Source organism: Juglans regia, chromosome 14, assembly GCF_001411555.2.
Source record: "Juglans regia cultivar Chandler chromosome 14, Walnut 2.0, whole genome shotgun sequence".
Taxonomy (NCBI): domain Eukaryota; kingdom Viridiplantae; phylum Streptophyta; class Magnoliopsida; order Fagales; family Juglandaceae; genus Juglans; species Juglans regia.
In genome coordinates this window covers 18,688,216-18,715,358 of record NC_049914.1, presented here as the reverse complement: position 1 = coordinate 18,715,358, position 27,143 = coordinate 18,688,216, and the positions used below count along the sequence as shown (strand labels likewise).

Sequence of the window (27,143 nt, the reverse complement as noted above, 5' to 3'; positions counted from 1 at the left end):
AAAGCGCTCTAGTTGAGGCACAAGTTGGCTATTGGAAGGGTCCATAGAGTCATCAATTGGTTAGATAGATGCCAAGGGCCTCAAAAGGGAAAGGGCTGATGATCCTAAGGAATAGATGCCAAGGGACTCGAAAGGGAAGGGGTTGATGATCCCGAGGAACTGGACTCCTCGAAGGTAATGCCAGGCAAAGCATCACTTGCCTATCTAGGAGGTGCCGATAGAGGGGCCACAGGGGACCATGATGCCGAGATCATACACGTCGTAGCCAAGAGCCAATTCTCCACACGCCCATCGCTACCCTTGCTAGTGGTGGAATCTGAAAGAATCCCTCCCGGGGAAATAGAGAAAAAGACTTATTTGCCAAGCGAAGGAATGCTAGGGGGAAGGATGGTGTAGAAGCTTCTTTCCCATTGGGCTTAATACTCGTGCAACCGCGTCTAGGAAGGACTTGGAGGCTGGTTGGAATGTTTAGGATTTGCTCACTAAAAATTGTGGATGAAATTGAAGAAGAGGTATTGGTCACGATCTCGACACCCCCATGTACTATGAACAATAGGGGTATGCTCCTCCTCACCAACCTCCCACACTTCCACTGATTCACTTTCTGCCGAGGACAGCATCCTGAATTTTTCAAATAGTGCCTCAGGGAAATATCCCTGAAAGACATCTGGAATGGTCTCAAAGAACCCGGCGTCCAATGCCATGTCAATGTCATCCTCCCCTTGGTCAAGAATCTAAGCCAGGCGGTCATGCGATTGCAGGGCTTGGCCTCAGTCATCAAGTGAGAATGAGGGGAATGGACAAGGTTGCCTAGAACCACCTTTAGGGCTAGCGGTGCAATGGTCATAGTGTGACTTGCACGACCTCCTTTAGTGTCACAAACACTAACACGTTCAATACAAGGTTTTTCTCTCTTTTGCTCCAATAGGACGGAGGAAGGTCTCTTTTGCCCACAGGGTGCAGCGACGCCCCCTAACTAAGAGATTGGCGACCGATGTACCACGATCGGTCCCAAAAGACCAAGAAATGATCTATGTTTTTTTTTTTTTTTTTTTTGGTAAGAAGCAAACCAAAATGGCTTAGGGTTTCCCTCAAACCATGAGTAGACAAGGTCCAAACAGTCTGTCTTCCTCCTAGAGAGGGTTATCTTAAAGTCACATCCTCGTAGAACACAACTCCACAATAACCTAATTGGGAATTTGCAGTGACAGGCTTGATTCACTGGGAACTCTTGTATGAAAAAAAACTTCATGTACCATTCCTTAACTAGGGAATAGTGAGACTACACGCGCGCCACTTTATATCCTATATGTGAACAAAAACTACACTGATTCCAGTCATGTTGCAGGGCACCATGGGTGTAAAAACATTCATGAGTCGTGATGTCTAGAATTTCCTTGCCTGCGGGCTCCAACGTGAGCTGCATGCCATGCATCACGATAGTAGGATTCTCCAAGCATTGGGTAGGAGCTGGTTTGGAGCCATACTCAGAAAATCTAGAATGTCGTGAATAGGGAGGCAAAAAGGGAATCTTAGCCCCATTAGAAACATACTTATGTATAGGCCCACGTGTTCAGCAAACCCTTCAAAATTGATGATGTTGTGGAGAGTACTAGGCAAAATCATGTCAATAGAATCGAGGATCCTATACAAATCCCTTGCTAAATCCAAATCCACCTAAGTAGTAGTGGCGAACCAATAACTCCCCTGAAATCTATTTGGTTCAGAGGAACCACTATCACCAAACCCGTTCGGTGACCTTTGGCAGCAAGAATAATGAGAACCAAAGCGAGAAGCGTTACGAGAGGCCATTAGTGACAAGGAGATGAAAAGATCCGGGTAAAGGGAAGGGTGATAGCAATGGACGCACGAGAAGAAAGAAAAACGATATGCTAAGGAGGAGAATCGAGTTTAAGGAAAAAGGGTAGCAGTTAGGGAAACAACGACCTGCACCAATAGAGAGACAACGAGTGTCATTGGCGATGAAGACGAGTTGAACAAATCTAGGGGTGATATCGATTATGTCCGGTCCAGTCCGATCCAGTCTTAGGCGGTTTTGTGGACCGGATTGAACCTATTTGGTCTAGGGATTTCCCACCCTAGACCGAATCGAGTAATGTATAGGACCGAACTGGTCCAGTCCATTTCAGTCCGGTCAGGTCCAGGGTGGTCCATTCGGTCTGGACCATGCCCAAAATGGGTCATTCAACCTATCTAAATCTGGTTTTTTTTTTTTTTGTCCAATTTCAATTATTTTCGGCCCCCTTCAAATTTTGTATATTTTTGAGCTAAAAATACTAAAAAAAAAAATTTTGATCTTGAAAAATACAATGATAAAAGAAAAATAATCTATATAAAAAACTAGAAAAACAAAATAATAATAATAATAATAATACAAAAGTTATTACAAATTATAAATTACAATTCAAAACTTAACAACTTAACATATAATGGGTACATGGCATGAAGATCATATTTTCCAACAATATGAAGACCATATTTTCCAAAACTTAACATTAACTTAACATACAATGATAATTATATTTATGATGTTAAATATTAATTGCTAATTTGTTACTAACTTAGAGTATGTCAATGACTCAAATTCAATCTTTAATAAATTTATAATTTATGATTCTATGAATCTATGATAATTTTCAATTTTTCAATATATTAAACTTTTAAGTTTTTACATTTTGTATATGTAAACTTGTAATATGATTAATAAATCATTGTATTAGCCTATAAGCCTATTAGGTATATATAGTTATAACTTATAACTTATAGTGATATTAATACTATACTATTATACGTATATTATGTAAAAATACACGAAAATACATGCTAGAAATCAGAATCTAAAATAGCAATATTGAAAACGAAAATGGTGAAAATATACTTGCGGAAGCCATGTTTCCAGAATGCATATAGACAGATCTTCTCCTCTTTGCTCCTCACAAAATATCAGCTATCAATGGGGCAAGCCAATGAACATATGGAGAGGAGGAGGGACCTAGCCTCTTATAAATGAAAACTAATGGAGTCCACCCATTAAGGACTCAATTAATATGGGTCTATAAAAATTACATAATCAAGACCCTTGGTTTTCCAGGCCTACATACGTAATTATACCACAATATAAATAGGATATAATCCTATATTACTAAGGTGCAACAAACCCCAAATGATCACTCAACTTAGTGGGTTAAAACAAAATATCATTGTGAGCTATATATATGTCTAACCCGTTTTATAAAATGTGCAATCAAATGAAACCCATATTTAAAATATTCTAACATTCTCCTACTTGGGCAAACATTGATTGCTATAAAATAAAACTTGTTTTAAAAAAAAAAAATTAATAATAATAATATATGACTCTCGGGTTAGACTACATAGGTGGCCACACAAATACATAGCTCAAATGATAGCACCTTAGAAAACACGATCCGGTCCAACAAGAATATCAACATCGAACATGGAAATCGTTACACCACTTAAACGATGTAAGACCACTCCACAGCTACAAATGCTAATATCCTTATCGACATGGATCCCCATCCTTCGACCAATGTGGTAGTATGTAGTATGAACTTAGTACCAATGTGATCAAAAGCTATGCTAATTCATATCAGTCCTCATAATGCTTCAAAATGAAGCCATGTCTCTAAAAGAGACTCATCTTATGTCTTTTGCCCATATATCTCGAGATCATAATGATATTATAATAAAAGACATAAGCCAAATGCATGCTCAAAAACTTAGTGTATGAATAGGGGAGATTTATTATTAGTGGAAAGGGGCTGCACCCTAAAACAAATGGGTTACCTACGTACCCTGTAAAGGGATCAAGCCAAAACGTAGTTCTTTTTACATAAGTAACTCCCACTAACCAAAAACATCAAAAGTTTCCACAATACCCATATTAGTAACATGTGTTTTAAAAACTTTAGGAGCGAGTCCCTTAGTCAAAGGATCTGCAATCATCGCCTCTGTATTAACATGCTCTATCTTTGTCTGCCCTTCTTTAACTCTATCTCTGACCACCAAATACTTGATGTCAATGTGCTTGGATCCACTAGAACTTTTATTATTCTTTGAAAAGAATACCGCTGCACTATTATCACAATAAATAGTAATTGGCCTTGAGATGGAATCAACAACTTTCAATTCAGAAATAAAGTTTCTTAACCAAACAGCTTGGACGGTAGCTCCATAACACGCCACAAATTCAGCTTGCATAGTAGAAGATGCCACCAGAGTTTGCTTAACACTCTTCCAAGAAATAGCACCCCCAGCTAGCATAAAAACATAACCTGAGGTCGATTTCAAATCATCTTGACATCCAGCAAAATCAGAATCTGAGTAGCCTACCACCTCAAGGTGATTTGAACGCTGGAATGTGAGCATGTAACCTTCAGTTTTCTTCAAGTATCTCATAACTTTCTTAGCTGCTTTCCAATGCTCTTGCCCTGGATTCGACTGAAACCTGCTAAGAACACTAACTGCATAGGCAATATCTGGTCTAGTGCAAACTTGAGCATACATCAAACTCCCCACAGCACTAGCATATGGTATGTTCTTTACAGATTCCCTTTCAAGTTCATTCTTGGGACATTGAGTTTTGTTGAACTTATCTCCTTTTATGATTGGTACATCACCAGGTGCACAGTTATGCATTTCAAATCTTTGCAGTACACGCCGTATATAAGCTTCTGAGAAAGCCCCAACAAACCACGAGCTCTATCACGACATATTTCAATGCCAAGCACAAAAGAAGCTTCTCCCAGATCTTTCATCTCAAAATTAGCAGATAACATTTTCTTTGTTTCATGAAGTAGTCCCAAGTCACTGCTGGCAAGCAAAATGTCATCTACGTACAGAATAAGAAAAATAAAGTTTCTCCCACTGGTCTTGCGATATATACACTGGTCCACTGCATTTTCAACAAAACCAAGCGAAGTTACAACCTCATCAAACTTCAAATACCACTGTCGAGACGCTTGCTTCAGGCCATATAAGGATTTATTTAACTTACAAACCAAGTTTTATTTTCCCTTCTCAACAAAACCTTCAGGTTGTCTCATATAAACTTCTTCATAAAGATCTCCATTCAAAAATGCTGTCTTTACATCCATCTGATGAAGTTCTAAATCATAGTGCGCCACGAGTGCCAGGATAATTCTAAAAGAATCTTTAGACGAAACTGGTGAAAAAGTTTCATTATAGTCAATGCCTTCCCGCTGAGTGAACCCTTTCGCAACTAATCTTGTCTTCTTTCGTTCAACATTCCCTTTCGAGTCTAATTTACTCTTGAAAATCCATTTGTTGTCAATAGCTTTAGCATCTGGAGGAAGTTCAACAAGTTCCCAGACTCTATTCTTTTCCATAGAATTCATTTCATCTTCCATAGCACTTAACCACTTATCTGACTCAGAACATGTCAAGGCTTGCTTAAAAGTAACAGGATCAACTACATGCCCAATATTAAAATCACTTTCTAACAAATAGACAATGTAATCATTAGGCAATGCTGACCTTCTTTCTCTTTGAGATCTTCTGACTTGTGGCTCAGAAACTGACTCTACCATTGTTGGAATTTCTTCTTGTTGTTCAGGTTCTTCACTAACAATCTCAATTGGCGGAGAAACAGCTCTTTCCTGTATAACAGGAATTGGAACAACAACTGGATTAGGATCATCAAATAACTCCTTCAATACAGAACTCTCACTAACACCAACATCATTTTCCAAAAATTTTGCAGTAATGGACTCAACAATTCTGGTGCCACGATTAGGACAATAGAACTTATATCCTTTTGATCTATCTGGGTATCCAATAAAATAACCAGGAGTAGATTTTGGGTCTAGTTTCTTTTCAAGAGGATTATAAATCCTAACCTCAGCTGGACATCCCCAAACTCTAAAATGAGCCAAACTTGGCTTACGGCCTGTCCACAATTCAAAAGGAGTTTTTGAAACAGCTTTACTGGGAACCCTGTTTAAAATGTACATAGCAGTTTTCAAAACTTCACCCCATAGATATTCTGGCAAATTTGTTCTGCTCATCATACTCCTAACCTTGTCCTTTAGAGTCCGATTTCGTCTTTCAGAGACACCATTCTGCTCGGGTGTTCCTGGCATGGTGTATTGAGGCACTATTCCACTCCCTTGTAAAAATTTTACAAAATCGCCCATGTTTTGACCAGACTCATCAAGTTTTGATATAGAAATCAAATTCCGTCTCATTGACGGTACAAAAACTGTGTTCTCCAAAACAAGAGAAAAACCAGACTCCAAAGACAACTTTACTACTCCTATAAACTCGACCTTCACTTGAACTCCATTCCCAACGCATAAGCTTACTTCATTCTCACTTGGCCTCCGTTTGCTTACGAACCCCTGCAAGGAATTCGCAATATGAATACTTGCACCTGAGTCTATCCACCAAGAATTTAAAGGCACATCTACTAAAGAAGACTCAAAACAAACTAAGGCCAATGGGGTACCTGTCGAGTTCTTCTTCTTCTTCAACCAAACTTTAAACTTAAAACAATCCTTTTGCCAATGACCCTTCTTCTTACAAAACTTGCACTGATCATTTTTCTTCACAGTTTCTTTAGGACCACCAGAAGTCTGACTTTCAAACCTTTTACTGTGCTGATTTCGGTGTGACTTATTTCCCTTGTGGAACTTAGACTTATGATTATGAAAAGACCCCTTGTTCTGTTGAGGTTGAAAAGCTAATTGCACAGTTTCAACGGTCTTACGACGCATCCTACACTCTTCTTGGGCACATACTACTATCAAATCATTTAAATCACATTTATCTCGCTGGGCATTGTAAGCTACCTTTAGCTGATTAAACTGGCAAGGAAGACTATTAAGAACATGATAAACCAGAAAAGGCTCAGCAATGGGAATTTTGAGGGCTTCTAGCTTAGAGGATATATGTATCATTTTCATAATGTACTCCCTAACTCCACTAGAACCATCATATTTCATACTCATCAGTCTATCCATCAGGTCTCCAGTTTCAGCTTTATCGGATTCAACAAACCTTTGTCCTATGGCACCCAAAAATTGCTTAGCATTATCACTGTCTGGAATAGCTCCCATAATGGAATCTGATATAGAACGCTTGATAATCTTTAGACAAAGTCTGTTTGCCCTATCCCACTCTTGATATTCAGCCACATATTCGGCAGTGCTCTTATCAGTAGGTTTTGAAGGTTGGTCTTCTAGGACAAAATCCAATCCCAAAAGACCAAGAGCAATTTCTACGTCTCGTTTCCATCTCACATAATTATTCCCAGTCAAAGTTTCAATAGCAGATAATTGACTTGAAATAGAGGAGGCACTCAAAACTGTGGAAACATGAAATAGTACATTTTATTTAATTATCATCCAAACAGATAGCATGCAGTCAATAGATGATATCAAATCTTTCTAATTAATATGAGCTATTAATTAGACAATACATAATTAAGCTCGGAACCATATGAGCTTCATTACAGTAAGAGCCTTGGTGCATCATTGTAAAGTCACCTTTGGGCTAACTAAACAACATGCTATAAGGTACTCTTAAAACATATCACAAAACTAATTAATAAAATCACATCAGTTTCAAAATACCATCACCTTTAGGCAGAAGGAAATTTCTAGACTAATATAATCTCATTAATTAATTCACACAATTTTCTAAAATGTCACACACAATAACACCTTTGGGCAAGATATTATGTGCAATAAATTAGAAAACAAAGATATCCTTTTTTAAATATCAATGAGTGTGCCACTTTGGCGGCTACCACCCACAAATATTTCAAAAATTTTATTTAATGGAATAATAAGGATAATCTAAATGCCCATAAATTACAATCACAAAATGATAATAATAATCATCAACTTGATACAATCACAATTAGAATTCAAATGTGATTGTGATACTAAAACAGTGTGAATAGATCAAACATATAAGACAACAAATATGTCTAAAATTAAATATGAATTTGGAATGCATATATATACAAAATACTTATAACAAGTCACAAAATTAACATGCATCCAAAACATGTTGAGAGAGAGAGTACACATATGCACAGATCATATAAGATACTGACTATTCACCACAAAAAATATTATAATATTCAGTACACTGTAGCCCACAGAAAAATGTGTAAATAACATTCAAATATATAAAACAGTGTCTTATGATGTTACAAAAATTTTTCAAAAAATATATATAACTTTAATAGGGCGAGTACATAAATACTGGAAAAAGAAAACCAGAAAAAACACTTTTTACTGTGCCACACGCGCCGCACGCGCCACCTGCTGCGCGTGGGCAACATTCTGGCTGGAGGTGAATTCATCTTCAACCTCCAGCCGGGTCAGCAAGCGGGTCGCGGGTCTGAAAACCGGGTCTACGGGTTTTAAACGGATTTTTCTCAATTTCATGCAATTCTTGGATCAAAAACTAAAATTAATTTAGGGGAAACAATATATAGTGCCGGAAAAACACATATATGGTGTTTTAAAACAATGGGTATCAATATTTAAGGAAGATTAATCAAATTTCGAAATGGGTATTAACCCTAGTTTTGTAAAAACTCAAAACCGAAACATATTATCGATTAAACACATCTAAAACAAGTAAATATCATTCCAAAAACCGATCTTGATATGAGTTTGATCGATCGATTGTGTAATACGATTTTCTTGCCCAAAAATGGTTCCGAAAATTAAAACAAAAATGTAAATGGTGAAACCATAACAGTAAAGTTGCGGAAACAATTAAGAGAAAATAGAAACCCAACCAGATTGAAGATTTACAGCAAATAAATCCTACACATTTCATTTTGAGCGATCGATTTGCATAAATAAAATAAAACCGAAAACAGAACAACAAAAATGCATCATCGCATTCTTAACCAGAGATTCTAATCCTAGCATGGTGGCTCTGATACCAAATGTAAAAATACACGAAAATACATGCTAGAAATCAGAATCTAAAATAGCAATATTGAAAACGAAAATGGTGAAAATATACCTGCGGAAGTCATGTTTCCAGAATGCATATAGACAGATCTTCTCCTCCTTGCTCCTCACAAAATATCAGCTATAAATGGGGCAAGCCAATGGACATACGGAGAGGAGGAGGGACCTAGCCTCTTATAAATGAAAACTAATGGAGTCCACCCATTAAGGACTCAATTAATATGGATCTATAAAAATTCCATAATCAAGACCCTTGGTTTTCCAGGTCTACATACGTAATTATACCACAATATAAATAGGATATAATCCTATATTACTAAGGTGCAACAAACCCCAAATGATTACTCAACTTAGTGGGTTAAAACAAAATATCATTGTGAGTTATATATATGTCTAACCCGTTTTATAAAATGTGCAATCAAATGAAGCCCATATTTAAAATATTCTAACATATTATGCTATAATACTATAACTTTTATAATATGCTTTTAATACTATAACTCTTATATGAGTATAGTACTTATTATAACTTATAATATCACGTATGTTTAATACGTATGTTTACTTATAAAATTTCCGTCGACGTGAAAGCATGGAGCGGACAACGTGATATTTCCTTTCTTTGACATGAAAGAAAGGAAGGAAAGAAACTTCAAAAATATCACGTATGTTTAGTACTCAAGAAGCGGATAGAAACAAAAATAAAAGATTTCTTTATTCATATTTAACCTTCATATATAGAACGCTTTCAGATTGTAATGACACCAGAGGTTTGAACTTCAGTTGGATCATAATCATCCTTGGGCTCCATAGCCATCTTCCCAAGCCTAAGCAAGCTCCCAGTGGCCAAAATTGCCCTAGGATCAATATCATGTATAGACCTCGCAGATAGACTTCTACATGCCGCCCATGCCGCATCAAACAGTTCCTTATTTTCTCTTGTTCCCAAAAGGCAGTGACCCAGAATTCTCAATACCGGCTGCAGCAATTCCCATGGAAGAGGAATCCTCCCCTCCTTCCCCATCCTCTCCCTCGACTCATTCGCTCCAAGCAGTTCACTCGCACCATAATCGCTATCCTTGCATACGACGTCCGCTTCATGGCCAGCCCAAATCACACAAAAGTCGCAGAAGTCAATTTTGGACCCGATTGGCATCTGAAATATCTTGCTGTAATACAACTCTAGAGCCACCCCAACTATCCGAGCCCTTTTCGTAGACCTGACAGTTCCAAGAGGCTCCAAACTGGGGGATAGAACGGCTAGGTTAAAGGCTGTGGAGTTGTTTTTAGTGGGCGATATGGATTCATGGTAAACACTCGGATGCGACAAGTCCGGTACGTTAACTGTTATTGGTTGGCCGGCACGAGAAGTGGTCTCGTGGGCATAGAGGGCCAGCAGGACCGCCTCGAAGCCTGCGAGGGGCTTGCTGAGACTGACGCGGGAGAGGTAGACGCCTGCGACGATGGGAAGGAAGCGGAGGACAACGAGTTGGAGGTCGGACTCACCAGATTGGAAGGTGTCGTAGAGCCAGCGGCAGAGGTTGTCATCGCCGGCGCCGGAGTTGGGTTGGCGGAGGAGGAAGGAGATATTGGAGGCGACTTCAAGATCGTGCAGAAGAGATAAAGCGGTGCAGAGGTCAGGGGGAGTGGTTGTGGGGAGGATGGAGGAGAGGGATCGGATGGCTGATTGAGTTTTGGAGAGGGAACCAGATGATGAAGCTATTTCGGGTGTGGGTTTTGACGTGCCGGCGGGGCTGGTGGTTTCTGAGGTGGGAGTGTTGGTCATTTCTAAGACAGGGCTGTCGTCCGACATTGAGAGAGAGAGAGAGAGAGAGCGAGAGAGAGAATCAAAATAAGCCTATATGAAGTTTATGGAAAGAGATACGTACGTATAACAAAGGGAACATGTCAAAGAAGGTTAGAAGCTTAAAAGAATGTTTAGCTGTTGGAGGAGATAATTATGGAAGAAAGATAGGATCATCTTTTACTTGGCAATGGGAGTCTCTTCTCTTCTTCGATGCATTCCCCTCTCTTGTTTTTTTTCCGCATCGACTGTGCCCAACTCATTTTAAAATTAGAGAAATAATAGTTAAAAACGACTCCACTACCGCCACTACTTTTAATATTACCCTTAAAATTAATATTGCTCAGCATGTTACCAAATTTTGTTTTGAAATAAGTCTTATATAAAGATAGTCAATTTTGTCTGCTGCGTTCCTTCTTCCTCTCCATCTTATTTTCGGTTCTGCCCTCTGCAAGTCAGAGAATGCCACCACTCATTCCTCTATCTTTGGCTAGCAATGGCTCCATTTCCATCTCTCTAATTTTTGGTTCCTCTTTTACTGTAAAACTGTGTAGATCTCTTCCTCTTTAGCATGATTTATTTTTCATCTATTTTTCTCTCCATTTACAGGTCTATCCATGAGCCTCCATTATTGTACTTTCTCTGAAATTTTCCTTACTAATTTTGTGGCTCATGCTTGTGATTTATTCCCATTGCATTCCCTTTTTGTTTGGTCTTTCATTGCTCTATTTTACCCTTTTTGTCGTGCCCTATTTTGCCCATAAAACTTGTGAGCTTCACTCGGTTTCTTGATGATTTTGGTGCTTGTCGTGAGTTGCATCTTTCAGCCATCGCATGTTGCCTCTCGGTTTCGCTAGGGTTTCTCTACCGCTGCTCACGTCTTGATCTGTTTTTGTTTTGTGGTAATTTTCTTAAGAAGGATACATATATATATATGTATATATTTGTGTATCTCAGTTACCCTAATCATATGAGGTGTTATTACCCTTTTGCCTTCTTTAAAACGCATGAGTTGATATTATATATATTGAATCTGAAAGCATGAGTTTGTATTACGTGGGCTGCAGTCTATTTTGGGCATAGACGTATGGGCTTATAAACTAAGTCAGTATATTGATGCTTTTAACAGAATAATTATAAGTTGATCATGTTTTAGTTTTTATATGTTAAATTCACTTTGTATGAGTTTTGTTTTAAATATAGATTAAATAAATTTTGAAATATATTATGAGTATTAATATTTTTTTTAGAAGTACATAGTAGTGCAAGATTTTTATTTTGAACTCTATAAAGAAAAACTAATTAGTCTATTTTTATTAAATAAAATATTTGATCTCCTACTTTAATTAGTTTTGTTTTAATGAGCCTTTAAACCAGAAATGTATTTTATGGCATAATTGTATCTATTACTAATATTATTATGCAATTTTAGAAATATTCTGAGTTTAATAGTTATGTGGATATTGAGAAATTTAGAAAATGATGGTATTTTAGAATTAAGAGAAATTTTAAGTTTTTGAGAAATTAAAATAGGTACTTCAGGTGTAATATGATATTTATCTGTTCACTGGAGATTCATTTAAGTTACATGAATTTTTATAGGTGACGATTGACAATTATTCAGTACTGTTGTGGAGAATTTCTGAATAAGCTAAGAAGCTCAGGTAAGTGGGATTCTTTTTCTAGACTTTGCATAAAAATAAAATCGACTGAAGTTGATTTTTGGAAAATATGCATGTTTTGTTATGAAAAAAAATTGGAAACGACCTCAATTATTTGTTCTGCAATACTCATGAAATTTTGTATAAGAATAAGGTATTTGTTATGGCATGACTTGTGTAGACATGAGCTTATATTTGACATTCTGTTATTGTACTGAGAAAAATGAGTGAATATGAAAATTTGATAAATTTTGCATGTGACGTGAAGATGTTCTAAATCTGTTTTGAAAAATGTGAAATGATTTGAATTTCAGTACTCTGTTTTGATATGATATGGCATCTGAAAAACTTTTGACATGACTTTCTGATTCTGTTCTGACTCTGATTCTGATTCTGTTTTGCTCTGATATGTGGCCCTGTCATAGGATATAATAGTGACCTATGGTCCAATCACGGGATATAATAGTGACCTCTGGCCCTATCACGAGATACAATAGTGACCTCTGGCCCTGTCACAGGATACAATAGTGACATATGGCCCTGTCACTGGATACAATGGTGGTTTTCTATTCTGAGTGTAATCGCTTTGATATTCATGGTGATTTATGTTCTGCTTGACTTTCACATAATGCACAACCCTACCACGGGAGTCAAATATGGAATTATGTTATGATATGATGTTTCAATTATGTTATGTCAAGGCAATTTTGAATAAGAATGTTTTCTGAAAGTTTCGCTTTTATATTTTTGTTAACATGTTTCGATTTTGTATTCTGAAAACAAGTTTTATGATTATGTATTCTGAGAGAAAATATTTTGTTCAGCATTTCAAAATTTGATAAATGTTCATGTTTACATACTAGTATTTGTTCTATGTATACTGAGTTGTTGATAACTCACCTCCTTATCTCTAATATTTTCAGATGATTTTAGATATTTTAGCTGAAGATCAAGACTATGAAGTATTGGGTGAGATGGCTTAAGAATAGTGGATTAAGAATAGAAAGTTTCAATGAGTATTGGCAATTCTTGTTAAGAAATTTCATTGTGTTCTGATGACGTGGCATTTTGAAGAATTGATTATATTGAGGAAATTAGTTTGAATCAAAATTTCTTTATAATATTGAGAATTTAGAGTCTATAATTATATTGTTGAAATGTAAGTTTAAGTGACTTGTAGAAAAGTTGATTTTTTTTTTGGGTTATTGTATCGAGGATTTGATAAATGAGTTTGGTGATTATTTAAATTGGAAATGCTTACATTTGATTTGGAGCTTTTGGAAGTATATTAGTAATGTTGAAGTTGATTATCAGGTAACATGAGTTAACTCTTCAGACTCTCAAGGATGGGGCGTTACAATTTTACCCGTTGATATGTGAGATAGCATTTTACTCTGGACGTGTAACTTACATTCCGTACAACCTTGTGTGTACACGTAAAGATCTTTAAAAAAAAAAATATCATTTATCTCTCATTTGAGAAATGATACGAGATAAAAAAAAAATTTGTAAATAGTATTATAATAGTTTATAAATAGTAATAAAATAATTTAAGTTCTAAATTTTTTTTATTTCTAAGAAAAGAGAGAATAAGTTAAATAAAAATATTACAAAGTTAAAATATTGTTATAATATAATTTTTTTAATATTATTTTTGTTTAAAATTTGAAAAAGTTCAATTATTTTTTGTGTTTTGTTTAAAAGTTTAGAAAAGTTGTAATGATTAGATAATTAGATAATTAGATGAAAAAATTGAAAAATTGAAATGAAAATTGTTTATGTTTGAGTAATGTTTAGGAATAAGATGAGATAAGATGAATTACCAAACGAGGTATTAATCTTATGAGTAGTGTTATTTGAAAATCTTTACATCACATATCATTCATATGACATAATGAAATTTATAAGATCAAATTTTAAAATTTATTTTCAAAACAAATTATGTTCATTCACCTTTCATTAATGAAATTATGGTGTAAAGTTGTTTATTCTAATCTTATATTCACCTTTCATTAATTTAAAAAGCAAATTAAAATATTGTTTTTAATTTGAGTAATGTTACTCGTCATTCTTTTTACCCATCATCCTATTATCATCTTTTTATTATCATTTTCTTATTATTTTATAAATTTATTATATTACACTTAACCTATTATTTAATGCTACGTCAAGGTAATGATAAAAATGATAATACGGAGATTTTTCCTTTTAATTTACATGATTCAGTAGCTATGATTCCATATTTAAGAGGGGTCATTTCATGCATACGCAACGAAACAAAGGCAGCTGAATTCAAGAAAGCGAGCAAAGAGACAACGAAAACAGAAGAAGAAGATCAAGAAATCGCAACCAGGAAAAGATGAGAAGATTGAAAGAAAAGCAGCAGAGTACTTACAATGCAGAGAAGCTGGAGATCAACACGGTACCACCAAAAGGGTTGGCCCTTCATGTTCATCTTCTGGTTGTCCTGATGGGCGTCATCGCTGTGGCAAATGGGAAACTACTCTCAGATTCAGATTCAGATACACCGTTGGCTGGAAATGCTTCGAATGCGACGGCCTTGTACGTGTTGGGTGACTCTTCTGTGGATTGTGGTGACAACACTCTGTTCTACCCACTTCTCCACCATAATCTTTCTTTGTATCCGTGCAATGGATCCCACACAAGCCTTCTTCCTCATCTTCTTGGTACGACTTTCTCTTTTCATGTTCAACTTGGGATTTCGGCTGCGTTTTGAATGGACTGGAATTTTTCTTGATTTGTTCTTCTCATAAAGTATCAAAGTATTCCAACCCATGTCGTCAAATCCAACTTTCATGAGAGTATGCTTTCAATATTTTCTTCAAGATGAGTTTTATTCATCTTCTTTTTTTTCTTCTTCTCAATCTACTGAATTTTTTTACGGTAAACGTCTTACAATTCATTGTCAATAATCACGAGAAAAGACTTTCCAATTGGTAGGAAACGACCACACTAGCAGTACCAGATATTTTTGGACCACGGTCTTGTGATTAGGCCCTGGCTGGTTATTTGTGTGTGTGTGGGGAAGAGCTAGTAAGGTTCCAAGTTTTTGCCAATATAGGCTCGGGGAATTTTTGCCCTAATCTTCTGCTTGTTTTATACTTATTTTACGTGAGTGGAAACTTCAACATAAGTAATGCTAGATACAGTCGTGAAGTGTGTAAGTATTACGTAATTTTTTTGAAAAAAAGTTGATTCATTATTAAAAAATTAATTTTTTTCACGTGAATCATATATAACCTCACTTTTTTTTAAAATAATTGTACGACGTTTATGTATTTCACGATTGCAAATATCATTTCTCCATAATCAATCATATATATTGAGTGTTGCTGCAGCTGAGAAGATGGGTTTGCCAAACATCTTACCATTCTACAGTCAAAATGGATCGATTGAAGAGCTCATAGTTGGTCTGAACTTTGGCTCAGCAGAAGCAACAATCGTGAGCAGCCAGAGCCACCAGTCTCTCAACCAACAATTACGCCAAGTCTTTGAGACCTTACAGCTATTGCAGCTGCAACTTGGGGAGAACAGAGCTGACCATCTTATCAGATCATCTGTAGTCTACCTCTCCTTTGGCAAAGATGACTACATTGATCTCTTCCTCCGCAATTCCTCAGGTTTAATGCTCAAGTTTAGCAGCAAAGAATTTGCTCACATTTTGGTCCACCAGATTATGCATGTTGTAAGGAATCTTTACAACGCAAATTTCAGGAAGATAATATGCACTGGAATATTGCCTATAGGATGCACACCACGTAGAATGTGGGAGCGGTATAACAATACCACTGTAGTTGAAGATGATCATGATGGAGGGGATTGTGTTAAAGATATCAATGAGATGGTTTTGGAGTACAATACAATGCTGGATGAGCACATTCTAGAGCTTAAGTCCATGTTGCCTGATGTAGAGATAGTCTTCTGCGATGTATATCGAGGAATAATGAAGATCTTAGCCGATCCAGGACACTACGGTATGAACCTTTTGTCCCACAATTCATAAGAAAATTCAATCCATTCATGTTTATATATCAAACAATAAAGGCATGCTTTGCGTTACAGGATTCGGGGAACTGAGGAGCGCATGCTGTGGGGCTGGCTTGTATGGTGCGATGATTGGATGCCTCTCTCCAGAAATGGCCTGCAACCAAGCTTCGTCTTATGTCTGGTGGGACTTATACAACCCTACACAAGCAGTCAACTCCTTGCTTGCTGATTCTGCCTGGTCTGGCCGACCATTCTCTGACATCTGCCGTCCTATTACTATCCAGCAATTACTGACCACTTGATTGTTGCATCCCACTCGACGGCCATGCAGCAATCAGCACTCACTTTTTCTTGTAATTTCCTCTTCTAATGCTGAACTTCTTTTTTGAGTTAGTGTTCCAGATCAAAAAGAGCAATTTCCCAAGGCCAGTCTCCTATGCTATCTCATAATCTATCTGTATACGACAGAATTATTTGATATTTCTACCTCCTTTAGTCGTGAAGTACTACATTCAGGTCTTTTCTAGTTTACTCGGTACAAGGTTGAAAATGGGTCTCATCATTATTCTAATAGTTCTCACTTATAAATGATGTGGTGGCTAAAAATTTCAAGGCCGTGTTTGGTTATGAAAAATATTGAGAATATTTGACAAGTTTTTTGAGATTGAGTTTTGAGAAAGTAAAGAAAATTTTGAATAATATTTTTTAAATAAATGTTGTATTGGAATTTGTGAAAGTGGATTATATACTAGTAGAGTTGAAAAGTTGTTTGAATATAATATTTTAAGAGTATTTTATTTTGAAGTTTGTAAAAATTAAACTGATATTTATGTTTAAGTAATAATTGGATAATAAGTTGAAATATAATTTTTATTTAGATTGGAAAATGTTTGATTTGATTTGGAAAAAAAAAATTTGAAAAATTTTGTTAAACTTAAACATGGCGAAGGATACCATCATGTTTACTTGAAACAAAGATGAATCAATTATGGAAACATTAGGTGGTTTTTGTGTAACGTCCCAAAAGAAATTCGAAGGAAAGAATCTCTTATTTAGACATTGGATATACCATGAAAACTTAGGAGAAATTCATGGATTAGAAACTAGCTAGGTTTTCGGTTTAGGAGCGTTGTCAAATTATGATCCGCTAAGAGAGCGTAATTCCATTTAGATTTTTTAGGCACTTAAGATCATAATTAGACAAAATGGATTGCACCATTGGACTCGTGAGAATTTTAAAGATTTTATAGTGCAATAAAAGTTTTTGTGATTTCAGGTGCCAAATAGGCCAATCGAAGAGTGCCACTTGGCATCTAGTGCGTCACGTCATCAACCAGCTGTCACCATGCCAAGTAGGATGTCCAAGTCAGCCAAGAACTACTAGGAAACCTCATTGACACATGGCATCATCATCAACCTCCATTTGGACCTCATTTACACATGTCAAACTTAGTACATGTGTAAGAAGGATGAGAAGCAAGACCGTGCATTTCTTACAAAATTCTTACACCTTTTTTAAGCTCATACCCTGCCATTTCTAGCCTTGTACCCCCATGCCCAGCCCTCACCATTGGTTTGAAATTCAAATCCCAAAACCCAACCCCCCCATTCCATCAGTTTAGTCCCTCCCTCTAAACATGAGTTGGTCTCATTTGCAAGCAACCTAGACATACCCTCTTGTACCACCTATACCGTCCATACCCAACCCAAGTAGGCAACTTTTCAGCCACCAAAACCACCCCCACACTCAAGCAAAACCGCCCCCTTCCCTCATGTATTCGGTCACTTCAAGTTCCACCCATCAAGTCACTCATCTAAGTCCACAAGCAGCCTTCCATCCACCCATGCCCTGCCCTACAGAAACAAGCAGGCCTCCTTTTGGTTTCCTTTTGTCCCACACCTCCACCATAACCCTCCCTCACTTGCACATAAGCTAACACATCACATTTTGCACAATAGAGAGAAAACCGAGTGAGTGGAAGAGTGCCAACATTTTACAAGTGCTGGACTTTGTAAGTTCTATTTCCCTACCTTTTCTCCTTCTATTTTTTATACACTAGGTTAAGAACATGTTAGCATGGAAGTTAGAATGTCTTTCTTAAGTTAAATGGTTGATCTTTGGTGAAGTTAGAGCATACCCATTTCGGCTAGCATGATTTTATGTTGTTTTGGAGTTTTGACTTGAGATGCCATGTGCTTTTAGGAGTTGTTCAATGATTTCAACTTTTGACGGAGTTGGTGACATGTATGGTGCATCAAATTTTGGTTTGAGTTTGTAACACAAGTGTCTTCACTCAAAGTTGCATGAACCAATTAGGGTTGGTAATGCCAAAATACTACTGTGATTCTTTGAAGAGTTGGCTCTTTTGAGCTCTAAAGATTTGGTTTGGTGAGTAGATCCTCTAAACCATTTCTAATGCAAGTTAGATCTATGTGTTAAGCTTTGTTTTGAACCATGAAACTTGAATTTTAGTTGAGTTGTGATGAATATTTATGGATGCTTGATTTTAGTGCAAGCTTTGAGGTTCTTGCCTATTTGTTTGATTTAATCTTGAAGTTTGGTTATGACATGGTTAAAATGGTGCTAAAACCTATTTAAGGCTTGACTATGATGATCATGGGTGATTTATTTCAAGAAAGCATGCTATATAAAGATTTAGTCAAATTATTCAAGAACAAAGGACATGCATGACTTGGTTTTAGGGTTTGTGGCATGATTTGTATTCTATCTCTTTGATATCATGAACAAGTTGCTTAAGATTGTGTAATACCATTTAGAAATGATTACTTAGCATGTTAGAAGTTAGGATGTGTGATTCATTGAAATTCGTAGTGTTCATTTACAAAAGAAAATATAAGAACACCATGCTAAGTTTCGGGTTGTGATGTTTGGTGTTGTGTTGTGTTGTGTTGGTTAATTCATATGATGAAAATATGGTTGTAAAGGATATGAATCTAGTGATTTAAGATGTTACTAAGCTCAGGTTTAGAATATGATCAAGTGCTAAATCCGATTAAGTCTCCATTGCTAAAATCACACTTAATGAGACTTAGGGTATTAGGTGCTTTGGCCATAGTGGATTTCTTATAGTAGACGCATGATTCATTAATTTCTAAGTTCAAAAATGGATTTAGAATAAAAAAATACATAAATTTTGGTGAGGTTTGCGGCCAGACTATAATTATTGAAAGTTTAGGGACTTATTTATAAATTCCAAAGAGTTAAGGGGCAATTTTGCAAATAGTGCTCTCAGAGTGTTGGATTCTGATTATACTTTGTTAATGAGATTTCTTAACCTTAGTATATCTTTCGTTTAAGACCATGTTAGTTTATTAAACGCAAAGATTTTGTATGTTAGCTTCTAATTTACTCTTGGCATATGCTAGTATACTAGATAATAAATCCTATGCAAAGTGATCCATGCTTTATTTAAATTCTCTTTAATATTCGAAATAATTATGTTATATGATTATGTTATTTTCATAAGCATGAATACCTGTCACATTGCATAAACATCTATATAAAGCATGCGAGTCTGTCACAAATTTCGAGTCAAGCATAAAAATTAAGTTTTTATTAAGAACTCAATATTAGGATGAGAAATTATCCTAGCGGAACTCTCTAGTTGACTCTAGAGTGTATAAAATGGAGTGGAATCCCCTAAGTTGACAAAGAACTATCAAAGGGCGTCGAATGAGACCAAAAGGTTTTCGAAACGAAGTCATGACACGTAATGCTTACGGGTGCGAAATATGATTCTTACGGTGAAGGCTTTACAATCTGCCTAAGTAGCTAAGAGTTTTTGGTGAAGGCGATTCAATCTACCAAAAGCTAAAGGGTAATCGTGGTGAAGGCATTACGATCTGCCTGAGTATTCCCTTTTTGTTTGACGTATTCATAGTTGGTCAAGAGGCCTGTGATGTGTTGCAATAACCAGCAAAAGCACACGGTGTATGGGGGGAACCTCAAGGCGTCCACCCTTTGTGAGAACAAGAATAAAAATTAATGATATTTGACAAAAGCAAGCATGTCATGAATGCATGAAGTTTCGATAACGATGATATTTTATGAAAGCAAGCACGTCACGATATATATGAAATTTCGATGATGATGATGTTAATTTTAAAAAGCAAATTCATATCAATCATGTGTATACATCATGTTTATTATTGTGTATGTTTTGTAAATTGTTAGTAGATTAGAAGTATAACTTGTTGAGATTTATAAAATCTCACCGTGGTAGTCCCAACTAGCGTTCCCACCCGGAATGGTAGAAGCTTTACCAGGTTATCATGAGGATGGATGAACTAGCCTGAACGAGATTGATTAGCGAGAGACTAAGCCTAGAGGATCTCTTGGAGGCTATCCTCCAATTTTTTAATGTCATTTTACTGTTGATAGTTGAGTTGCATGAGCGGCTCAATCTGTAGTTAGAGAATTAAGGAGTTCCTACTCCAGTACAATGTTTCTTTTGATGTGAGACTATGATTTTGATGGATGCTGAACCAATATGTGTATTAATATTATGAAAAAAATTTTGGGATTTTAGTCGATTTTGATACAATTTAAAAATGAATAAATTTTTCGTTGCGATTATTACATATTGCTAGATGTATGCTAGGTGTATTGTTTATTATTTGTCATGAACGAGGGTATGTTACTATGTGTTACATGTCCCAACGTTTCAGTCTCCATTAAATCCCAAGCGGAAGTTGGGTGTATCACATTTTGTCATTTCACTTTTCAAACCTACTCTTTTAAAATATAAATAACTAAAAACCCTTATATTGTGTACTACTTTAAGCCAACCACATGGAGTCCTTACTTCTACCTCTTCAGATATCTATGCTCATTGTTTATCAAACCTACACACTACAACAATCAATCCAATTTATCCTACAATAATTAACCAACATAGGAATGAGTTTTGAGAAAAAATTATACTTTTGTGTTGCTACCGTAAGTCTTGCGCAATTGATCATATATATATATATATATATATATATATATTCTTTCAACACATCATGGGTCATCGAAAGGATCTCGGAGAACCACCAAAGCAGAAAAGTCAGGATCTTTTAAAAAATGAAATTATATTCAAAGAGTGCAAAACTGCATGGATAAGCTCACATTCATCCATGAACTACCATCTCCTTTTCACTTTGCACTCCTAACTACTAAAATATTCAATTTATCACATAGGTCAGTTGACTTTTTGACCACAAGTCTATCATTCCAAGTGAACATAAATAGACTGACGTTTCAGTGATACTCTTGAGTTTTCCAAGAGAAAAATTTGCATCATTCTATTAGGCCAATGTCAACTTGGTTTTTAATAACGTTTCATTAGATTTTCTATCCTTATTAGCTTTAAGCCCATATATATATATATATATATATATATATCAAATGACTTTATATTCATCCTAATTTAAATGTAATAATTTCTTACATTCTAAGATCCTTTCCTATGTGAACAAGTAATTTACAAACCAATAGCGATTTGGTGCTCCAAGATTATCACCTTGAAGTATGAATCTTCACGTTGATGCTTTGAAAGATATGCTTCTATCGTAGTAATGGAGATTTTAGACCAAGTATTTATATTGTAAGAAATATGCTAACACTAATTCTTTATATCCTTCCCCCTCTTGAGATTTCATGACAAGGCATCGAGTACTTACGTCTTACATCACTCAATCTAAAGAAATGCAAAGCCAAAATGAAATGATTCTAAACAACCATAAACAACACCAAAACCCATACAAAACAACATCAACAAATGACATTGGCACCATTGTTGAACTACAAATATATCGTCATAATTGTTAATAAAAAAAAAGTGTGGTGTATGGTGTATGTGGATGATGAATATAATTTCTCATATATAAATGACCTTATAAAAAACAAAATTGTTTGACCTTTTTTATTTAATTGTTATTTTACCTTTTTTTTTTCGTCGTACTTCTTTTTCTTTCGTCAAAATCTTAAAAAAAATTAAATCTATTTTCTTTCTATTCTAAATTTATTACTAGTTTAACTTGTTTTTATCTTAAAATTACTTTTTTATTATTTTGTTTAATGGTCAAATCATCTTTTATAGTGTATTTTTTTTGTCTTTGCACATTTTCAATTTTCTAATTTTTTCTCCTTTGCTATTTCCCATTTTCTCTTTATTTTCTCTAATCTCTTATTTCATATCCTACTAAGATAATCGAGAGAAAACATAACCCTAATTTAATACTCGACCGAGTAGGCTCAAAATCCAACCCACCAGTCAACAAAAAAAAGGGTGCAGTGCACCGTTTTGATCCTAGGGCTTTAGTTTTCATTTTTTTCTCCTACCTCGACACCTCCCTCCCTTTTCTTTCTCCCCTATGCACAAAATTCCTCCCCCCTCCAACGCCTCTCTCTCTCTCACTTACCCTGCTTCTCCCCCTCCCTCTCTCTCGCCCCCTCACTTCTTTCCTTCTCTCCGACAACCCCTCTCTTATGTTCTCTGTGTTGCGCACCCAGCAAGTTAGCCATTGTCGTGGCCTCTCGCTCTTGGTTTAATGTTGGTAAGTACTCCATCTGTCTCTCTCTCTCTCTCTTTAACTCCTCGCTCTCTCCCTCTTGTAGAAGCTCTCTCTCAAGGTTTTAGCCTACAATTGATAGAGGACACTGGAGCCAACTTGCACCACTCACCACCAAGGTATACCTTCGACTCTCTCTCTCATCGACTCAAAAATAAAATAATTCATTAAAAAATAAACTTAAATTAAAAATATATGAGTTGAGCTCGAATATTGAACAAATTACAAAACATCATCATTTTACGAATCTTCATATCTCTCCCCCCTCCCGGGAACTCGCAATTTCGTACTCATATTTGAGACTGCTATCTTCTTTCTCTCTAGAATGGCTGAGGTGAAGCTAGTGGAACTACTTAGATTCTAACATAATTGAGGTAGATGTGAGGCAAAGTTGGTTTTTTTAGCAGGCAGCTCCGTGTCCAACGGAATCAGAAGGTCAAAAATACGGTGCAGAATGATGAATGAGTTAGAAAAAAAGTGGGAGAAATTTTTTTTAATGGAGGAGGAGGCTCTGAGCATAGAGCTTGGTGATGATTTATCGGAAGAATTGAATTACAAAAGAAAGCGAAGCTTGGTAGGGAAGGTTTGTGTTGAAAGGAGTATCAGTCAGGAAGTGATTGAATAGACAATGGCTAAAGTGTGGAGAATAAGCAAAAGAGCAACGTTTATGGAAGTCTGAAAAAATACTTTTGTAGTTACATTTGCTAATCAAGTTTATAAGAATTGTATATGGGAGGGGAGGCCATGGCTATTTGATAACCATCTGTTTCGTAGTTACATTTGCTAATCAAGCTTATACTCTACCCTAGAGGATGAATTTTAATCAAGAACGGTTCTGGGTCCAATTGCACAACCTACCACTAGCTTGTATGAACAAAGAATGAGGGGGAACATATAGGGGTTGCCCTCGGCAGGGTGGAAGAGGTAGATGTGCAAGAGAATGACAGTGGATGAGGGAATTTTCTGAGAGTACTTATCGTTCTAGACCTGTCAAAACCTCTAGCGAGAGGAAGAACTATTATAGTGAAAGGGGAAAGCTCTGGATTCCTCTCAGGTACGAAAAGTTTCCACAATTTTGTTTTACATATGGGTGTATAACCCATGGATCGCAAGGATGTCTCGAGAAGGAGGTAGGGGATGCTCAGTTTAGAGTGTGGTTGAGAGCGGGGCCAAGAGTTAAGAAAAATGGGTCACCTAGAAGCTCAAACTGGGAACAAGTGAAAAACAAATTAAGTTTCAGAGATGAGAGCTGGGCAATTCAAGAAAGGGAGGCATTAGTGGGAAGGAGAATGGGGGGATAGAGGGGAGTAAGTGAGAAGTCAGGTATGAGATTGGTAGCTGTATATGCTAGTCGAATGGAAGAAGTGGAACATGGAAACTGGGAGAGTACCAAAAAGTCAGAGGCAAGAAGCCAGGAGGTATGGGGAGCAGTTCAATGAAGGGACCAAGTAGAATATGGAAAAAGAAAACAAGACAGAAAGTAGTGAGAAAGGCAAATGAGTAGATGATGAAAAGGCAGGATGTAAAGGGCCTTGCATTTGCATGAGTTCATATTGTGTTATGTTAAATGACATAGTGAAATAACATGTAGTTGCATTACCACCAAACACATGTGACACAAACATAAAGCCCATATTAAAGGAGCATGGAAGAGATGATCCCAAGAAAAAGGTAAGGGAGATGCAACTTTAAATGTATGTACTCATTTGAAGAATAAGTGGGAAGGTGGGTAGGGATGAGGAGAAACAGGGTAGTAAAAAAGTTAAAGTGACTTGTGATGTAGATGCCCAAACAGATGTGGCTGTTGATCTGCCCAACCAATCCCAATGAAAACACTAAGTTGGAACTACCGAGGGCTTGGGAACCCTCGGACAGTTCAAGACCTTTGTCATATGGTAAAAGACAAGAAATTCAATATAGTCTTCTTGAAGGAGACAAAGTTGAAAGTTGTGAAAGGCACTAGACTGAAGAGAGGGTTTAATTGTGAGGGATGTTTTGTGGTTGAACCAGTTGGAAGAATGGGAGGACTAGTACTGATGTGGGATCAGATGATGAAGGTAGAAGTTTTGAATTACACATAGAGACACATTAGTGCCTAGATCACAAATGATGATGGGAATCTGAAGTGGTGTTGACGAGGTTCTATGGACAGCCTGATACTAGAAGAAGGGAAGAGGCTTGGAATTTGTTAACATCACTAAAACCTAATGGGCACTAAGGATGATTTGTGATAGGGTATTTCAATAAATATTAACTCGTGATGAAAAAATAGGAAGGAGACCAAGACAGGAAAGACAAATGGTTAGTTTTAGAAAAGCTCTTGAGAAAGTGAATCCTTTTGACTTGGGTTGGAAAGGGGATAAATAAACATCGAACAATAAGCATGAAGATTAGAATTTTACAAGACAAAGGCTGGATTGGGTAGTGGCTAACTCGAAGTGGTTTGAAATTTTAAAAGAAAAATGGGCGTGGAACTGATGGTAGCAAGGAACTTAGACCAAAGGCCAATTCTGTTATTTATGAATCAGACTGGTGAAAGAGGCTGTAAAGTGAGGAAGGTCTTCAGATATGAAGCAAAATGGGCTCTAAAGGAAGATTATGAAGAGGTGATGAAGGGGGTCTAGCACAAAGAAATAGAAGAAAGAGAACCTTTTCACAAGCTACAAAGTCTGTTGGAGAACTGTAGAGGTGCTCTAGTTAGATAGAGCAAACAACTTGGTATGGAGAGAGGAAAAGAAATAAAAGAAAAGACAGAATCTTAAAACGTCTACAATCAGAAGATGGAAGCTACAACTCAGAGGAGATTAAAAAAGTTCAAAAGGAGATTGGGGTCATGCTTGATAAGGAGAACTTAAAATGGAGACAAAGAGCAAGGAGAAACTAGTATCAACATGAGGATAGAAACACTAAGTTTTCATGTTTGTGCTAACCAAAGGAGAAAGAACACAATTAAGCAGATTGTTGATGAACAAACAGAAGTCTCATGAGTCCTGAAGAGATTGAAGGGGCTTTTAAGACCTATTTTGAGAAGTTATTTACTACCACATAGCCAAGCACAGCTGACATTGAAGATTATTTAAAAAACCTAGAGCCTCGTGTATCAAGAGAGATGAATGAGATTTTATCAAAGAATTTCACCAGAATGGAGGTAGAAGAAGCAATAAATTAGATGGCTCCACTAAAATCACCTGGCCTTGATGGGTTTGGAGCATGTTTCTATCAAAATCATTGGAACATAAGTGGAGATGAGGTGAGCATAGATGTTTTATCCTGCCTGAATGGTAATGCACTGAATCCCTTAGTGAAATTTACTTATATTGCTCTCATCCCAAAAAAAGAATTGCCCCTTGTTTACTAGTGACTATAGGCTTATTAGTCTACGTAATGTTCTTTACAAAATTATGTCAAAAGTATTGGTCAATAGACTAAAAAAAGTTATAATAGTTATCATATCTCTCAATCAAAGTGCATTCATCCCAGGGAGACTAATAATGGACAACATCACGGTGGCTTATGAAGTTTTGCACTCAATGAAGGGAAGAAAGAAAGGAAACAGGGGAAGTATGACCATCAAGCTTGATTTGTCTAAAGCGTATGATAGAATAAAGTAACCATACCTAAAAGCAATCACGAAGAAGCTAGGCTTTTATAATAAATGGATAGAATTGATTATGAATTGTGTTTATTCATTAACCTATTATGTGTTGATAAATGGCAAGCCAGGTACAAAAATCTATCCTTCGAAGGACTTAAGACAAGGAGATCCCTTGTCACCATACTTATTCATACTATGTGTAGAAGGATTAAGTTCGCTGCTAAATAATTTTGATCTCTTGGGTGAGACAAGAGGAGTAACAGTGGTGATGGGAGAAACCAGAATAAATCGGATGTTGTTTGCTGACGATTGTCTACTTTTTGAAAGAACCAGTGTGAAATAATGGTTAAAAATGCAAGACATGCTCCTAAGGTATGAGAAAACTTCTTGACAGTTTCTGGACAAAGAAAAAACTACTGTCTTTTTTAATACCAACACAAGAGATGAAGACAAAAGGGAGATCCTAGAAGGAGGGGGCAACTCTGAGTGGAAGTTATGAG

The 27,143-nt window shown here is 36.4% G+C and overlaps 2 protein-coding genes across 2 annotated transcripts; one reads left to right on the top strand and one right to left on the bottom strand.

Moving 5' to 3' along the window:
• Positions 1-9,461: 9,461 nt before the first annotated feature.
• Positions 9,462-10,896, bottom strand: LOC109014051. The gene has a single exon (XM_018996357.2). The coding sequence runs from the start codon at positions 10,810-10,812 to the stop codon at positions 9,748-9,750; it is 1,065 nt and encodes a 354-aa protein (XP_018851902.1). The 5' UTR covers positions 10,813-10,896; the 3' UTR covers positions 9,462-9,747.
• A 3,927-nt stretch (positions 10,897-14,823) lies between these two features.
• On the top strand, positions 14,824-16,774 carry LOC109014059 (GDSL esterase/lipase At1g71250-like). Its single transcript, XM_018996363.2, has 3 exons — positions 14,824-15,151; positions 15,824-16,459; positions 16,548-16,774. The coding sequence occupies exons 1-3, from the start codon at positions 14,824-14,826 to the stop codon at positions 16,772-16,774; spliced, it is 1,191 nt and encodes a 396-aa protein (XP_018851908.2).
• Positions 16,775-27,143: the final 10,369 nt, after the last annotated feature.

Bases quoted from the DNA above. Each gene is read 5' to 3' on its own strand.
- LOC109014051 (XM_018996357.2), bottom strand. From the start codon at position 10,812: ATGTCGGACGACAGCCCTGTCTTAGAAATGACCAACACTCCCACCTCA.
- LOC109014059 (XM_018996363.2), top strand. From the start codon at position 14,824: ATGAGAAGATTGAAAGAAAAGCAGCAGAGTACTTACAATGCAGAGAAG. The intron at 15,152-15,823 runs GTACGACTTTCT...GTGTTGCTGCAG, and splicing joins CCTTCTTCCTCATCTTCTTG to CTGAGAAGATGGGTTTGCCA. The intron at 16,460-16,547 runs GTATGAACCTTT...TTTGCGTTACAG, and splicing joins AGCCGATCCAGGACACTACG to GATTCGGGGAACTGAGGAGC.